We start from the raw sequence: 18,464 nt of genomic DNA on the forward strand, positions 1-18,464 counted from the left end.
GCGTCAGTTGTCAGTTGCCCCATCTGGCTCAGCAGGGGTCCAATGTTGCCTCTGCTTTTCCTCCGGCTCCCCACATATCTGAAAAAGGACTTCTTATTGTCCTTGATGCTCAAAGCTAGCTGGAGTTCAGTTGCAGCCTTGGCTTTCCTGGTCTGCTCCCTACAGGACCGGACCAGTGCAGAATAATCCTCCTTGGAGGTGACTCCCATCCTCCACCCTTTGTAGGCCTTTCTTTTTAGCCTCAGGAGATCTGCTAGGTCCCTGGAGAGCCAGGGGGGCTGCTGTGCCCTCTTGCTGCCTTTCCTCCGAGATGGAATAGACTTAGTTTGTGCATTGAGGATCGCTCCCTTGAGGAGCAACCACTCCTCTTGAACTCCCCTCTCCCTGTGGTCACGGTCCCTTAGGGCCTCACTGACAAGCCTCCTGAGCTTGTCAAAGTCGGCTTTCCTGAAGTCAAAGACTTGCGTGTTGCTGACCGACTTGCCAGCTTTTCGGCGGATGGTGAAGGTGATCAGCTCGTGGTCGCTGTCACCCAGCTTCCCATCGATCACTAGGTCGCCGACTAGGTCATCCCCAGTAGCCAGTACCAGGTCGAGCAGTGCTTTGCCTCTCGTTGGCCCATAGACTTCTTGAGTCAGGTAGAGGTCATCCACGCACGAGAGGAAGCTCTGCGACCGCTCAGATTTTGCTGAGCGATCCTCCCATGAGATGTCTGGGTAATTGAAGTCACCCATGACAACCATGGTCCTGGAGCAAGCTGCCTCAGCCAGTTCCTGGGCAAACTCCTGGTCAAGCTCAGGACTTTGGGTGGAAGGTCTGTAATAGACTCCCACCATTGTGTTCCCTGTGCCGTCTCAATCTTATTATGTCTCAATCATTTCCACTTCAAATGTGCTCACTTTACCAGGAAAGAAATGATTTTCCTCAGTCTCCACTCCCACAACAGATTAGAGAAGTTGACAAACTAGAATCCAAAGGTCAAGTCATGACCCAAATTATACCTGTGCAATCCTAGTGTCTTCAATGATGTCCTCGAGGCCATCATACAATTGTTCAGTGAGTTGCCTAGGTGTCACTATGGACAAGTATCATTGTACAACTAAATGCAATGTTTGTTGATGATATGTATAAGAAAGACAGAAGCCAGATTACTCTGTCAACTGAGCTGCTCTGTACTGTTTACCTAGTGAAGACAGGGATTTGCTCCCACTGATTTCAAGGGTGTAGGATCAGACGCATGAGTACAAGTACTATTTATATCATGGCAGTGAGCAACCTACACTATAAACGTGCCTGTTTTGCCAAGTAAGAAGGTTGTATTTATAAAATCACTTGTAAGAACAAAGCAGGCTTTAGTTTCTATGAGCCACTTAAGAGCTGATGTAAAAAACCAGTGGCTAACACTAAAGCACAGCTGGAATATTTTTATGTATTTGATAAGTTTGAAGAAACATTCCACAATTTCTCTGATTCTATCAATTTTTGTGCGTCTGTAACTCCATAAAAAGTGCATTTGATATAAACACAGCACAAGCAAGGACTTGATAAAGTTTTGGCGCTTTAGATGCTTCTAGAGCACTGTACTAATGGCATTGAAGTCTTTACCAAAAAGACCTTTGCATCATGAGCCCCAAAAGGCTACATTTGAAGTGGTCAGAATGAAGGGGTTCATAGAATGAGAGGTTAATGGGGAAGAGAAAGTGTTACAGGTGTTAGTAGGACCTTAAGTATATTTTCATACTATTAAAGTAGAAGTTTAACTCAGTTGAATGCTGGACCCATTCTGAACTGAGTCACGGGATTCACAGCTGTTCCAACTGTAACCATGCCAAAATATGCATAGTAGCATGGTGATGATGACAGACGGAAAGCATCTATAATAGAACAGAGTTCAAGCACAAAGACACTCTTAAACAATTTTGCAACCCACCAAAGACAAAAAATAAAAAGAAAGCATTACAGCATTTAAATCGGATTTCAGTTACCTGACTAGTATGGAACTGTTAATGTGGAAAACTCAGATAACTGGTTTAATAAAGCAATAGTTATACCTGTCCACCAAAACCAAGTCATCTCTCAGGAGGGCACACTTTGACTTGGGCCAAAAGACATGCACCAAGCAGCCAGCTTCCAAGTCTTTATCCATATGAAGTGCATGGGCAAGCTGATTAACAGTCTGCAAAGAATCAGAAAAAAAACACCTTGTATGTATACATGACAGCTTAACACAAAACCCTCACCACACAGAAATCAGAATTTTTGAAGAAGTAAGACTCTCTTACTAGCCTTACACAGTTCTCAAATAGGACACCAGTACAAGATTTGAACTTACAACTTAAAAACTGTGAATTTCTTAAAATGCCTTTTCCACCCAAATTTTTCCATAGTCCCTCACCTTTGAAGAATAGTCATTTTTCTATCCTTGGAAAAAAGGACAAGGTTGACTGGCTCTTTGGAGCCAAACAGAGGTATTCCTAATTCAAGGTTACAAATGAGTGTAGTACTGCACTTGCTTTAAAAGGAGTAAAATAAGCGTTTAAATAAGCTAAGTAAATTTAGGTAGACAGAGGCATATTCCTCCAACTGTAAGTTTTTGCAAGAAAGTTAGCCTTCTAGGGTAGGTACAGATATTCAAAAAGCCTGAGGCAGAATTTAAGTGACTCAGTTTTCTGTAAGCAGCGTAATTTAGATCAGTAGCGAACAGAACACATTTGCCCTTTGATGGAGGGGAGGGGTAAATCTTAGACCAGGTTCTTCCATTTTTAAACCAGTCTATGTATGCCAAACTTCTGTTGTATAGATCATTAAGGTAAGGGTAAAGATCGGTTGTGTGTGTTGTACTTCTGTCCTGTTACAGGTATAAACTAGTTTCCGATCACTTATACCAGGACATGCAGCAAGGCTGCTCTGGCACCCTGTAATTATAGTGTGTTGGAGACAACTTGATGAGTCTGCTGGAGCATGGTAATTACTGCATTCCAGCAGACTCCAGCATCATGTGTATAGCTTCCACACACTGGAAATGACGGTGAGGTGCTTTAAAGCTCGTTCAACGAGCTTTAGTTAGTGCCCCCACGGCCGTGTTTCAGCATGGGGAAGCTGATACACAATGCTCCCGGTGCTTTAATTAGAGCAGCAGAGCTGCTCTAGTTAAAGTGCTCCCCAACCCCCTACTCCCAGAGCATGTGCATAAACACCCGTAATATCTGTATCTGGCTTTAGAGCATTAAAAAGAAGGACCAAAAGTTATGTGACTACACAAACAAATCATAGTGTACATGTACACTCTATGTATAGCATAAGCATAGGAGAAACCTAGGAAAATGCTGTGGGCTTTGTTTTACTTTTATTTAATTATTCCGTACCAGAGGAACTATTTTACAAGAAAGATAGGTTTATATTTCACATTAAAACTTAAGAAGTGCATGAAATATTGTACCTAATAGAAATGGACCTTATAATATTACTTTTTCCCAGCACCAGCTTCTTAACCACAGAAAAAAAAAATCTACCTTGACACTCTTCTTCTCATCTGATCCTTCTGTCATGAGATAAGCTTTATCACCATCTGTCCCTTCTACACTGAGAAAGCAGTTAGTTGTGTGTCCAATCCCACTAGGAAGTACCTTATCCCACAACATTGCATTAATGACCGAACTCTTTCCACTGCTTGTTCTAGAAGGAAATAACATAAAAGCATTTAAAGTGGGCTTAACAAATCATAGCATACCTTTGCTTGAGACTACTTGCCCTACATAACCTAAGCAGACCTGGATTTTATGTAATTGTTCTGCATGGCTTACCCTTGTTCCCACAAAGGCCAGCTTGCAGGAATGTGCCATACAACCAGGTGTACTCTTGGAAAAAAAGTTGGTACAGCTATACCAACCAGCCCTCCTAGGACAGGCACAGACTACCAGTGCAAAAAGCATTTCTTGCTAGTATGCTTTTCAACCTTCTCCCCAACAAAAGGTGGAAAAAAAAAATCACATTCCTAACCCATATTGCTCCATCAGTCACATTTTTGTGCAGAGGTAGCCTAAGACAGTACCGTCTTTAAGACAGAGACTATCTTTACCTTTGTTTGTTCTGTGCTTATCATAATGGAGGCCCAACCAATTTTGAGAGGTATGTGGGCACTACCCTAATATAAATCAGCAATGTGTTAATGTTTGACTCCTTTTCAAAAATGAAATTTCCATTTAAAAAACAAAACAAAACCTCACAATCAAATAAGACAACTCACATGTCAGATACCTTTTTCAACTCAAAGATTTCCACAATAAAACAAGCAAACTTTTTTTTAAAAAAGAACATAAAATGCATTTCTCTTGCACTGATTCCAATTCACTGCGATATGAAACCCTTTATTTTACATTGCAGTATTTAGCTCTAATTTAATTTTGGATGAAAAAGCTCAACGATGCAGACATTTTTGGTTCACTTGGCTAACAGAGGTGTTTATTAACTCAATGCACTAAAGAGATTCAAAGTTCATTCCAAGTTATGTCCTACTGTACCAGCCTTTCACTTTTCACACAAGGATCTGAGGCCTAGCTTTTTTGTAACAGAAGGAATCTAGTATAAAGTGAACTCATATACTAAACAGTTATATTTTTAGAACTGTATAATCTAAAAGAGCTATTTTAATACTCCATGTGCAGTCACTTGTGGAGCTGAATAAATTCTGAAAACATTAGGCTTGTTTTAAATGCACCACTGGGTTAAAGTTTAACTAGCTCTAACCCTTTGCAACTGTGTCTTTATCTGGGAGCATATCTTAATACTTTAAAAAACTTTTTGTGCAATGAAATTTCAGGACCTAAAATACCAGTAGACAAAAAAAAAAAAAGAGCTGTTTGTTTTATGCATTTCTTTCCAGTTACCAAGGTATCTTGGCAAAAACAGGAAGGACTATCTAATTAAGCATTTCTTTAATGTATGAAATTATTTTAAGTTTCTACCCAGATTCCAGGAAAGGGGTCATCTCCGCATGCTTAACCAAGCACAGTACTCCTGTAGATTTCAACAGGATTTCTTAAAAGGCACAAAGCTACGCATATACACAAGTGTTTGTAAAGATCAGAACCTTAGTTTGTCCTTCACCATTTAAAGAGGATTTTACTGTTTTATATTTCACTTTGCATACTGAGCACAAATTGACTTAAAAGCTCCAAGTGTATTTCTGCTCAATTAGTTTCTAGTACTTTTGCACTGCCATTATGCTCTAACATTTGGTCTGCACACATTCAGGAAAAATGTTTAAATTCAAATGAAACCTTCCCTTCAAAGTTTACAAAAAGCTTCAAAATAATTCTATTAGGTTTTTGGCTGTATGTATGTAAAGTGTGTAAATGTATGTAAGGATGTAAAGTATCCAAAAAGTGAAGTTCAGAAGACCACCCTGATGAAGCATAAATGAAGCATTTTCCAACACCGTGAAAATCCAATTTTCAGGACAGAAAATGTGTATCAAGAATATTCAGACAGCATTTTTCACCATATTTTGAAAACATTGACTATGTAGGCAAGAAATTATAGCACTTAGTTCTAGGAGACAACAATAAAAATTATAACTAGCACTTTTTCTACTGAAATGTAGGAAGGTGGGAAATACGTAGGTTGGTAATTTTATCTGTATGTGTGTAGGTCAAGTACTAGTTTAGTGTTACAATAAAAAGCAATCATTACTAAGTTGATATCAACTACTTTTTAACTCCTTCAACACTTCTGTAAAAAAAACTAAACCCATGTCCCTTTTTTTTTTATCCCCATTGATTGTGTGTGAAAACATTCAACAACCAAACATTTATTTTTCAAGGCCATATTTGTTTAACACAAACCAAGTCCTTAAAAACAAACAAGGAGTCTAAAAAGTAAGAAGATGCTGGCAATTTCAAAGATGTTCTTGAGCAGATCTACTGCTTGACTAAGGAAATGCCCTTCTCAAAGATTTGCAGCACTAACAAATCATCTCACTGAATTTTGCCTTTGGAGAAAGCGTGACCTAATGTAGACAAATAAGCTTATATTACAGACCACGATAGCAGCAAACAGGCAAGAATGAACATATCTTGACATTATGCTGTGAAGAAATCAACGTGTGACATTACACAAAATCCCAGGATAAGTAAACTGGAGCTGGATGCCAAGTCCAAAAAGAAAAAACGAAATTAATTTTGTTAAATGAAATAATTACCTGCCAAAAAATGCCACTTTCATGTGTCTCCGTGAAAGCACCTCACCAATGACCGCCAATTTGCTTTTATATGCCTGTATTTTTTCTAGTTCATCTTCAGTTGCCACATGTTTGAGTTCTGGGTTCCTGTATGTCGCTATTCAAAAAAGAAAAATGTGTCTATAAAAGGAGTCATGTGAATAATTTACACTCCAAGGCTCTCCAATCCTTTAATAAAGTATTTGTAAGACGCATAAATTGCTTCTGATATCAGCCACTTATTTGACAGGTCCAGGCAGGCACTGCTAAAAACCTTGAAACTGATTTTGTAGATGCATCTAGAACAGGGGTGGACAAACCTGTGGCACGAATGCCACAAGTGGCAAGCCTGTCTGTGTGTCATGTGGCAAATCAAAGAGGGGATAGGCAACACACCGGCAGATAGGGTTGCAAGCAGAAAACAGGGCAGAAATCAGAGGAGACCAGGCAAGCAAAGAGAGCAGAAGGCAGAGCAGCAGATTGGGCAGAGGAAGAGGATCAGAGTAGCAAAGAGGAAGGCTGTGGGGCTACTTTGTGGCATGCTTGCCAAAATATTGGCCACCACTGATCTAGAGCATTGTTATACCTGCTATGACTTACCTAGAACATCAAGACTTTAGGATCTGGAACACACAATTAACACCACAGTATCATAGAAAATGGGGGTGGGAAGGGACCTCCGGAGGTCACATCTAGTCCAGCAACCTGCTCAAAGCAGGACCAGCCCCAACTAGATCATCCCAGACAAAGCTTTGTCTAGCCACGTCTAAAAAATGTTAAGATTTAATTTACTATCATATGATATTTAATTTACTAGTTCATTGGTTTCACTTAGCTCCTACAAGAGGTCCCTGTTGCTTTCAGAAAGCAGAGTTAAACCCCCATCCCTAAACTCCACTGCTGTCAGGACGTGCCTTCACTTCTGAGTCAAAACAGGTCGTTACTGGTCTAACCTAGCGCTGTACTCAGCCCTCTACGAATCTTTCTATGCCAACCGTGGAAAACCTAGTCTTTCTTTTTGGATGCACGTGGGGAATTGCAGGAAATTAAGCAGATCTATGGACACTCAGGTAGTTTCCCCTTTACCACATTTAAGAGCGAGGAGGTTACCAGTCTATGAGAAAGCCCCACTCGTGTTTTATTATGACCGAGGTCAGAGGTTCTTGTATGCGGACCAGACGGGAGCCAAATAATAGCATCGGCTGACTCTGCAGTGAAGACACACCATAGTGTTGAGCAACACAAGTCTCTTGAAAGTCAACAGAAGTCAGCAGTACTCAAAATTTCTGAAAGTCAGCCAACTGCTCTATAGGAGCCTGCCTTTCGTCCACAGCAGGATTGAGCTTGTGCTCGTATTTGTGCAGCGGCCCACTGCGAATGCTCGGCAGATAACCCGTGAAGGATCACGCATCCAAGGAGCCCGGATGCACGCTTCGCTGGGGTTATTTGCCCGGAGCAGGGGGCTGGACCCGATGACCTCACAATGTCCCTCCCAACCCTAAACTTCTGCGAATCTGTAAACAAGCAATTTGCCAAAGGTCAAACAGAGGAGAAAATAAAACCCAGCTGAATCTAGCGCTCCAGAGTCGCATCACGCCGCCTCCCTCCGCAACACGCTCCCAACCATGCCGACGAACGTGCGGTTGCTCTTTATAAACCGGCGGACACAACGCTGTGAGGCGATACCCAAGGACGCCAAAAAAAGGCAGGGGGGCTCTGTCCAATGCACAACGATTACCTTCCACAAAACTCGCTCCTGCGGTGACGTAGTCCAACAGCTGGTCAAAGATTGCAGCAATCGCCTTTTTGGCCAGCACAAAGTGCTTCAGCGGGGAGGCCGCGGTTTCTGCCATGATGGAGCTGCGAGGAGAAGTATATAAACGAGAGGCTGAAACGCTGCTCATGCCGACGGTCAACAAAATCTGGGAGGTTTTCGCTGTACGGCATCGGCCCTGCTCCTGCTCGGGCTGCCCTGAGGAGCGCGATGTGCTTTCTGGCCCAAATACCGAGGGGGGGGGGAAAGGGGAGGGGAAAAAAAAAGAACCGGGGAAACTTTCACGGGAGGTTTTTATCGTGTGCCCCGCACCGGGCCTGGGCTGCCCTGGACTAGGCAGGGAGGAAACAGGGGCGCCCCGGGGTGTCCGGCCCTGACAGGGCTCCCCCGAGCCCGCCCACGGGAAGGCCCCGACCACGAGCCCGGTGCCTGGCGCGGCCCTTCCCCCCGACCGAGCTCACCCGTCACCCAGCAACCGCCGCGCGCACCCCGTCACCGCCGCTTCCCCTCAGCCGGCCTGGACAAGGCAGACATCACTTCCGCTTCCGCCCGCCATGTTTCCTGAGGGCCTCCCACAACCGGAAGTGGGCCGCGCCGGAAGCGCGCTCGCCGCCATGTGCAGCGGGGGTGGGAGGGAAAAAAAACCCAATGAAGGGCAGGCGCCGTGCCGTCAGCGCCATCTTTACTAAGGGCGCAGCGGGAGATGGAGGCTTCCGCTCGGTGTTTAAAATGGAGGCCGGGCGGCCCCTCCCCCGGGGTCGTGGTGTCGCTGCGGCCCGGGGCCCGAGGAGCGGGGTGGGGGGCTTTTAAAGAGCTGCCTCTACCCAGGCCTGGAGCAGCTGCGGGGGGCGGGGTGTCACCCCCGGACCTCTCCGTCCCCTCCAGGACCAACACACCCACCCCGACCTCAGCCAGACGAAGGGGTTTTCTCAACCCTACAGCTTGCTAAGAAAAACGTTTCCGACTATTGACACTGGTCTAATAGACGATTTTTCACCCGAAGACCCTGGCCTGCCATCGTCCCCGCGCTGACCTCGGCCTCTTGCTCTGGCTGGGCCTGGCCCTTGCCCTTCTCTTGTCTGCGGGAGTGGAGAGCGCCCGGCTGGCGATGTTGCCATCGACTCCCTCGTCGTCACTGGCCTTGTACATAACCGAAGCCAATGGAGGGCTAAGAGCAGTGTATTGTGTATGAATCGTTCAGCCTCCCGGGGCTGGACGTGCTCGGGTACCGGGCTCGCCCGCGCCCTGCACACGCGCTCACCAGCCCTGCGCGTGCAGCCAGCCAGCCCGTCTGCCATTGCCTTGCACTGACAGCTCGTGCCAAGTTGCTCGTCCTCGCTTTCGCGATGCGGTTTCTCCTCCTGTAGGTAGCGTTCCTGGTTCCTCTGCATATAACTTTAACAGTTGATCGTGTTGTTTAAGGCGTCCAGATTCCCCAGTGATCCAAGTAGCTTTAAAAAAAATGTTTCTATTTCCACCTCTTCCGTAAGGAGACACAAGTCTGTGACCCAAGATAGGACCAACCACACGATTACACCGATGCAATAATTGCCACCCTTTCTTTTTATAGACCCCTACATGAGCATCAACCGTGTCTGTCTCTTGCTTCTTAAATTCTTTGAAGCAAGGAGTATGTTCGTGCCCCGTTTGTCCAGTGCCCAGCACAAGAAAGTTCTGGTTTACAACCAAGCTTCATGGGCACCATAGTAATACAAACAATAAATTTAGCATGTTATAAAAAAACCCTAACAAACAACCCAGCAAATCAATCATCAGTTGTTGTCTACATTGGTTTTCATGCAATTAGCAGCCTTTTAGTTCTAGCTATTTCCTGCTAGATTAAAGGCAATAGTTAAGGAACCTGTTTGATGGTTATTTTTATACAAAAATAAAGGAGAATGGTTCATGTGCCAGAAAAGGGAAAAAGGTTTTTTTTGCAACCTAAAGGTCCAGTTTAAACACAGCTTCTGTATGCACACAGTAAAGCAGTGTGGGGGATGAGGAGGTGAAGGATGTCTGCCGCAGTCCTGCAATCAGATCCATGTGAACAAAGTATTACAAAGCCCATGGATTCGGCTGGGGGCCTACTTTAGATACATGTACAATTGCAGTAACACCAGTTAGAGAAGCATGGTTTTTCTTTCATTTCTTTACCTGCCAATGCCCTTCTGTAGACAGTTATAGTGGTGTAAATATGTTTTTTTGCAGGTGTAGTTTGTTTTGCTCTGGTAACCTGCATAAGTTATACCTGCAAAAGCACTTTTGCCAGCATAAATTACATCTACTCTAGGAGGGCTTAAGAGTTTAGCTATGCCAGTGAACTGTATTAGTAAACCGACTCCAGTTTAGACCAGTTTTTATAATTTTGTCAATCAAAAAATAAATCAGGAAGCTAATGTAAACCAATTTGTTTTTCCAATAATTATTTCACTGTGTATCTTTCATAGGATGCTAGGTTGATTAGCTTTGTATTTTTGTCCAGCTAAAAAGAAGATAAATCCCTTCTAGCTGCCATTTCCCCAGTCCACCGGCTATCTAAATGTTAACAACAAACTGCATGTCCTCATTGAAGTCTACGTGCAGGAAGCCTGTTTTGTACTGTTTGTATTTCATTCCACCTTAAATTTCTAGTCTTTCAAGCTCCCATTCTTTCCAGTCTTGCAAGGAAAGCTGAAAGGGCAAACAGTAAGGAAACAATGTAAAATCAGTCACACGTTTGGATTCCTGCATATTATCAGTACTGGTCATAATTTAATCAGAGTCAGCCATTCACAAGAATGACAAGTGCTCAAGTAATTAACTCAGGGACCCAAGACCACAGACAGGCCTTCACATTTTATACAACACAGTAAGAACAATCACAGACTTAATACAAATCAACACAGTTCACAGGGTGTTCATGGAAAGCACGCTCAGTGACTCGAGTTTCCCACTCACAGTTTTAGCAAGAGTCTTGCAATAATTAGTGTTCTTCTTTGTTAAAATTCCAAGTCCTGGAATTATGAATATCTCAGCTTTGATTTAAAAAAAAAAAAAAAAAGTTTCTAGCCCCCCTGTTATAGACTGAAGCTGAAAAACACAACCCACATGTGGCCTAGAGATTCAAAAACTAGAAGACAAAGGAACAAGGTGTTTTTTTCTTTTAAAAAAAGCTACTCATGATTTTTGAACATTTGTGGTTGGGACCTTGTGTTCAGACACAAACACATCCTGGAAGACTCCATCTAGTGGCCAGGCAGTCGCATCACAAGTGACAACTACAGTATTTCACAAATAGCTCCACAATTCCCTTTGTACTCTACGGCAGTGATTCTCAACCTTTTTAGACTGAAGGCTCCCCTCGCTAAGCTCAGGACACCCCTTGGAAAATGCCAGCTCTTGGTTTTACTCATTTTTTGACTACAGAAAAAATAATAGAGCAATTCTTTTGTTTCAATAAACTCAGAAATACGTCAGAATGTTTTTAAACACTGCATTTTTTTTTCAAATCTCTGGGTTTATATCTTGCGAATCATGATTATACACCTAACAGTGCTACCATTTTATAGCACCCTGCAGCACTCTTGATATGATTTCAAGGTACCCCAGGGTGCCATGGCACCCTGGTTGAGAATCGCTGCTCTAAGGAATCATGTACCCAGACCACATTTGAACTGTTTTGGTGGTTTTCTGTGTTTATAGTGGATTTCAGTCTACCAAACTAACTGCTTTCATGAGCTTTAAATTGACTTAACTTAAATATGCTCTGCAGAACTCTGGGCTCTCTCTTCTTGAAATACTTCATATCATCAACACTGAACAGCTCCATTTTAATCCATGACTATCCTGCCAACACAATAAAGCTCCAGGTATATTCCCCTTCAGCAGAAATTGAGCTATTTATATATTCTAAAATATACTTAGAGTCAAGTATTTATTCTCTTGCGTATAGTTACAACTAACAAAATCTTGGAAGCGATTATCTTATGTAGTACCTCATCACTGTGATACTGAAATGTTTCACAGTAAATAGGTATATTTTGTCTCCATTTTACAGGTTAGGATCTTGTACATAAAAAGCAACTCCAGAACTTGCCCCAAAGCATCTAGGAAAACCACCCAGGAGCCAGGATTTGAACCTAGAGTTTCTGTGTCCCATTTCAGTACTCTATCCACTACTAAACCCCCTCTCTTAAATAAGGCATGATAAATCACAGTACAAACATGCCTATTCTCCCTCACCACCAGCAAGCCAGTTTCCCACCCTAATTTTCCTCCTATATCCAACTCCTCTCCAGAACTCATCAGTGTACCTAGCTGTAAAAGGAGGTAGTACTAGTAATAACTGACATGTACCCTTCCTCTCTTTCCAACTCAATCTGCAAGCATGCATTAATTTCCCAAATGTGAACAGAACCCAAATTCTTATATTCTCTTTATGCTACCACTACCAGGCCAGCCAGGATGGTGACACCAGATAATTCATGAGAAAAAAATCATTGTGGTATAATAATGATTTACAGTAATCCCATTATAAATGTAAAAGAGGATTTTCTGGGTAACAGGAATCAAAATCATTTTAATAACCTTTGAATGTAGAGTGTGTAAGGTGGAAAGATGAGCAAATATACCTTCTGCAAGGCTAGCTGGTAGGTTGTTTATTATTAAGAATAGCATATGCTACCCAGCTCAAAATAGCTTCTGTTTCCAGAATGAAAAGGATTTGAGGCAAAAAAGGATTTCCGCAGGCTGTACAGGACTAAATTTTATCTTTAGCTTTATGAATTCAGTACACAGAACTTGAAAATTTTGTGCTGAGCTATTAACACAGATCTCATTCTCATAGCTCCACAGAAATACTTGCACATGAATTATGTTTATACAAAGCTTATATTGGACAATTTCATACATTACAACTTTACAGTCAATACAGACAAATGTAAACTCCTACTTACTTACTGGCTATTTCACCTTTATAGCTATCAGAATCTAAACACCTCTTATTTCAGGTCTAAATGTTGATCAGCCAGAAACCTGGCAAAGAAACAGCACCTTACGAATACATACTCCTTTTTAAAGAGGATAGCATGACATTGGCAGTTTCCAATCTGAACAGGTGGGTGAAAAGTCTGGAAAAGGATTACAATTATTTTAATTTATTATACACCGCACTAGACACTTGGACATGCACACGGGAGAGAAAGTTTAGAATTCATGGGATGAGAATAAGGCAAATTACCTTAGCTCTTAGTCATGTAATGCTAACCATAACGGTAATTATGGCTCAGTCTTACTCTTAATGAGGTCAGGGACATACCCCATTTCACTGACAGCTGAATTAGGCCCCTTGTACCTACAAAGATTACACCTCTGGGTACATTGTTAACTGGATCCCTAAAGCTACTTCCATCATCACACCTCCACATAGGTGACACCTGTCAATAGGTGCATCTCAAAGAAAAGGAAACTATAGAAAATAATAAAAAGATGCATTAAAAAATTTGGAGGCCTGTAGCAGATGGCAGGAAATTGTGACATTTGTCAGGGGACTGAGATGGCTATCGAACAGTTGCACTGTTCAATAAGTTCAGTTGGGACTGAACAGTTGGATGGGGGTGCTAACAGAGTAGGGGTAGCACAACATGCAAGACAGGTCAAGTTTAGGGACTTATAGTGTAGGGAGTGGGAGGACTTGGCAGGAGTAATATGGAATTGTAGACTGGTGCAAAGGATTGCTAGGAGTATCTGCCAAAATGCCATTTTTGGAGCATGGTTGTCTCCAGCAGTCAGTGCAATTTGCTGAAGATGAACGTACTCACCTGGCTGCCATAAAGTAAACTGGGGTTTCCAGTTGAAAACACACAGCCCTGTTTGCTAAACAATAATATTAAAGACGTTTAAAAGTGTAAAAGTAGAAGTTAGTTTTCTCACCCATTTTTCTGACCTAGACAAAACCATCTTCCCCTTCATGTCAAATACAAGTGCTATTGAATGTTATCAGATAGGAGGGCCCTTTAAATTGCTCTGCTAATGACTGAACAATCACATTATACTTATGGTTATTTACTGCCAATCTAAAATTCCCAACATCAAGTATACGAGTAATTAAAAATTAGCCACTGTGGAATCTCTATGAAAACTGTATTTAATATCACATTATAATGACCCACTGGAAAGTACATTAATTCTAATAAGTTGATAACAATGCAAAATAAAACCATCAAGATGTCTCATGTATCTGAAGGTGACTTAGAAGATCTTTTTCATTTCCAAACCTCATTAAGCAATCGGTGCATTTGTGAGGCAAGTCTGCCGAATGCCTAAAATCTAAATGAGTTTTAAGGTCTTCGATCTGCCCCGTCGAATATTCACAGTACTGACACAAATAAATCCCTTCAGATAGATGAGAATTTAAATGCTTGCAGTACTCCAACATACCTGAAAAGCCTTTTCCACATTCATCACAAACATGGGGGTATATTTTGGTGTGTTCAATAGCTACATGCCTGTTGACATTTGTATGCAGCCTACTCCTAAAACCACATACTTGGCATACAAAAAAGTTTTTGCACTTATCAAAGCTAATTTTGTTTATGAGGCTGTACTGTCCACGCTCCTTGTTGTTATAGTTATCACTTAGCTCAATTAACCTACATGCATGCTCATTTACCACATGGCTGTGCAAGTCTTCTGGATCATTGGTTTCATGTTCACAAAACTGACACAGATACTGTTCATCACAGCTGTGTTCCTGGAAGTGCAGATACAGCTCGCTGCTTGAAGAGAATTGCACGTCACACTGCTCGCACCAATAAAGGTGATCATTGAAATGCGTATCTGCTATGTGCTGACTGAGGTTCTCAAATATCACTGTTTTGTAGTCACAGTATTTACATATGTAGGGGTCTTCCTCATGTATTTTGACATGCTCAATCAGCAGCACTTTGCTAGAGAAACTCTCTTTACATACTCTACAAACATTTGTGTCTGTGCATGTCTTGTGTTTCAGAATCATATGCTGTTTTAAATCAGAAAAATACTTGCTGTTAAACTCACACAGCTCACACTTGTACAGGCCACTGCTGTTGGCTCGTAATAAAGGCCACTTCTGTTGAGCAGTGATATTCAAAGCCTGGTTCTTCTCAAACAGTTTGCAGCTTTCAACAGGTATTTCCTCAATGTCTTCGGCTTCTAGCTTTTCAGGTGAAATGGTTTGTGTTTCTATATCATGAACTTCTATGGCATTAACTTCTGTAGTAGAAATTTCTACTGTTTGAATATCAAGGGGTTTCTCCTCTTCAGTTGGGCTGTCACTGAATATAGGAGACTCGCACATATCTTTACAGATTCCATTAGCAGCTTTTTCTACAAGAAGAGAAGAAACAATTTACAGATTAAAAAGACCATGAGCTATTGCTGGGTTGGTCCATTGGTTTTCAGCCCTTTGTAGCAATTCACAAATACAAATAAAGTATTATTTTCCTCTAGCCCTGAAAGTTTAATAGGGATATCAGATAAATTAAACACTATTAAGATGTACCTCAGTTTATCTGTCTATAGGTTCAACACTTCTATTATTGCAATCATTGCAGAAACAAAAAAAGCTAGTTGCATTGAAAGCCAAATACACCCCCAGCTTTCCAATAAGCTTTCCAATGCCCACGACATGCAGAGTTTTTGTAAATGCACTTTTATATTTACCTTTCTTCCTTGAATCTATAAAATGCAACCCCATGATATTTGACTGGGTCCCGCTCCACTGCGATGTCCCAGCATGTACTGGGCTGCCATCATCATCCGTATCATGGTTCTGTGCTGGACCATGGTATCTTCCTATGAGGATATAGTAAGTTCTTTTCAGTATTCAACTTCAACTTCCCTACCAACATGTCTTTAAAATAACTAGAGTCACATTGGTTACACAACCAAAACAGACTTCATTTACTTAATGACAGGAGGCCTAGTATGTGGTGCTTCATCATGACGTGAGGCTGCTCAAGCCAAGACTGAGCACGCTGTTCTACAACCTAGCAGTCCCTGTAAACTTGCTCCCATGTGCTTAGGAGAGGGCAGCAGCAATTAGCTCTGTCTGAATCCTGATCCCAAGTCATATGATATTTCTTTGCTAGCCCTCAGGAAAAGATCAGTCTTCAGTATTCAAAACTGAATACAAGTGTGCCCACTGCTAATAATATCCAGTAATAAAACAGAGCATTATTCTCTAGGTTTGAAAATGAAGTATTTTAATTGATCAATACAATTAAAAAAAAGAAAATCAGTCAATTTTCTTGCCAATGATGTATAACCTGTATTTGTTTCATAGCTGTTAACCTTCAAAATAAAGGTGGCACAAGTTTTTGCCACTTAATAATAGCAGCAGACCTAGGCTCCCCATAAAAACGAAAAGTTAATAATCCTTTAATAGGGCAAATTCTGTTATCCAAGTTAAAAAAAAATCCTAAAAGCAGCTGGTTCCCATATATGATTGTGGTTTCCCTGTCTTCTGATATAAACCACACTGTTTTTTTCTATACATGCTTCCACTAAATCTCTCTTAACTGAGCTTCTAGTTATTTATTCTACAATTCCATAATCCTCTTCTTTGTATATGAATTATGGATGAAAACCTATACCAGAGACAACCACAATACAATGATTCTCTGGAAATAAAGCCAAACTGAAGTCAACCAACAGATTCAAAAGGTTTCCCTCAATTTAGAAACAAATATTAATAGCAGACCAGCTGGCTACGTTGAAATATCTCTAAAAAAAGTCCTTAGAGGAAACTTTAGCTTTTCTAATTTTGAAGTAGAACAGATATTCCGTAAGTTTCCAAATGTACGATCCTCCCCCCTTTATCAATTCCTTAATTAGAATGTTCCAATTAAACTTGTGGAGTTTCACAGTTAATCTTATTAAGAGAAAAACATGTAGTAAAACTTTTCACATTCGTGCTCTCCCATGCTTCAAGGATTACGTTTAGCAGTACACTCCCATTAAAAAAAGCTTTTTGTTCTCTGGAAGTCTAAATAAAACAATTTAAGGAAGCATCTGACAAAGCACCCTGTTTGATCTGAATCCTTGACTTGTTTGCATCATTTTGATACTATTTAACCAACATTTTAAAATGCTGATGTCTGCTGTTGTAAATTTTGTGAACTCTTGGGCCCTCTACCATTTTTGTGTTTTATATTAAAATGACTTAATAACCTTGCAGACTGTTAAATGCACACATCGATGGGCTAACACATGAACTGCATTGCATCACTCCTTTCCCGGGCAGAGTTTTGATAGTCTTACGTTAAGTGTTAACACTGTAATCTTACCTCTGTTTTCAGAAAATTTTATGTCTGGCTGCTTCATAGAACAGACACTGTAACAGTGATCAGAAAAAATCCCACTGTTGTCTATGTATTTATTTACACCTGAAGAATCTAGACAGAAAAAGCAAAAAGTATTCAGATCAACCAGCTGAACTACCAACATACATACTTTTAAAACAATACAAAGGCTACCTCTGTGGTCACAGTTGTCTCATGGGAATTATCAGCACCTGTTAAAGACTGGATGGCCCATGATTTTGAAATAGATGGCATTGAAATCATGGTTTCCATCTTCAAACAGCTGCCCTGATATTAAAGGGAGAGTTTTCAAACACACTCAGTGTTAGTCCAACAACCACTGAAGGCAGTAGGAAGGAAACTATTGAGCACAGTAGATGCTGAACTGCAATCTCTCTATGTGCCTTTGTACAGATGGGGAAATCAAGATTGTGGCATGGGACAAGTTGCTTAAAGCGAGCAGGGAACAGCAATCAGCCTTTAGATATGCCAGTGGCCTCAAATGGCTCAACACCAAAGGGCCGCTTACTGAGTTTCGGAAAGCCATCGAGGGCCACACGACAGGCAGCCAAGGGCAGATTCATATTAATTTTCCAAATTATTTAGAGGCCCCACGGGCCGCATTTTGTCCACCCCTGCTCAACACCAGGGTACGAGAGCGGAGACTGTAAGTTCAGACGGAGGCATGTTAACACGCCTCTGAGCTCGTAAGACTTTCACAAGACTCATCCGTTCATTTTCCAGAAAGCAGCGGTCTATTTCTGAAGACGAGCCCCATGCACTGAAACCTGAACGCAGTTCAAGCTCCAGACTGACCTGAGTACCGTGACGGGTGCAAAGTCTTTCTTTTCCTCTTTTTCGGGTGTTCGTTCATTTTGCTTCTGTCTAAATCCATTACAACCCGTGAAAAGCAACAGCATCCAAGAAGTGGTAAAACGCCGCGTTCGTAGCCTAAAGATCAATAGTTAGTCAGTCTTTCAGCCAGGTACAGCAGTGGTTGCTAAACACGTAAATCCCTCGCCGGTCTATGCCGTGGCGCTGCACATACGTGATATGATACCAAATAGGTTTCAAAAACCACCGCACCGCACCGCACCGCACCGCACGGGGCGCTTCTGCAGCTCCCCCGCCCTGCCCCGGCTGGGCGCGAGCG

The 18,464-nt window shown here is 41.8% G+C and overlaps 2 protein-coding genes across 4 annotated transcripts in view; both read right to left on the reverse strand.

Moving 5' to 3' along the window:
* Positions 1–10,384, reverse strand: part of MFN1 (mitofusin 1) — a 43,859-nt gene extending 33,475 nt beyond the window's left edge. Inside the window, exons 1-5 of one of the 3 annotated variants that reach the window (XM_025195992.1) lie at positions 8,453–10,384; positions 7,956–8,077; positions 6,200–6,335; positions 3,513–3,675; positions 2,052–2,176 (exon numbers count right to left, since the gene is read on the reverse strand). In XM_025195992.1, the coding sequence (XP_025051777.1) occupies positions 2,052–2,176; positions 3,513–3,675; positions 6,200–6,335; positions 7,956–8,070 (539 nt within the window). In that variant the 5' untranslated portion in view covers positions 8,071–8,077; positions 8,453–10,384. The remainder of the gene's footprint in view (positions 1–2,051; positions 2,177–3,512; positions 3,676–6,199; positions 6,336–7,955; positions 8,078–8,452) is intronic. The other 2 variants (XM_006017145.3, XM_006017144.3) reach the window with 2 other exon arrangements.
* A 1,139-nt stretch (positions 10,385–11,523) lies between these two features.
* Positions 11,524–18,458, reverse strand: ZNF639 (zinc finger protein 639). The gene is made up of 4 exons (XM_006017146.3): positions 18,128–18,458; positions 17,297–17,404; positions 15,672–15,803; positions 11,524–15,335 (listed from the first exon to the last, which is right to left on the reverse strand). The coding sequence occupies exons 1-4, from the start codon at positions 18,204–18,206 to the stop codon at positions 14,191–14,193; spliced, it is 1,464 nt and encodes a 487-aa protein (XP_006017208.1). The 5' UTR covers positions 18,207–18,458; the 3' UTR covers positions 11,524–14,190.
* Between the last annotated feature and the right edge of the window lie 6 nt (positions 18,459–18,464).

Source organism: Alligator sinensis, unplaced genomic scaffold, assembly GCF_000455745.1.
Source record: "Alligator sinensis unplaced genomic scaffold, ASM45574v1 scaffold301_2, whole genome shotgun sequence".
In the NCBI taxonomy this organism is placed as follows: Eukaryota; Metazoa; Chordata; order Crocodylia; family Alligatoridae; genus Alligator; species Alligator sinensis.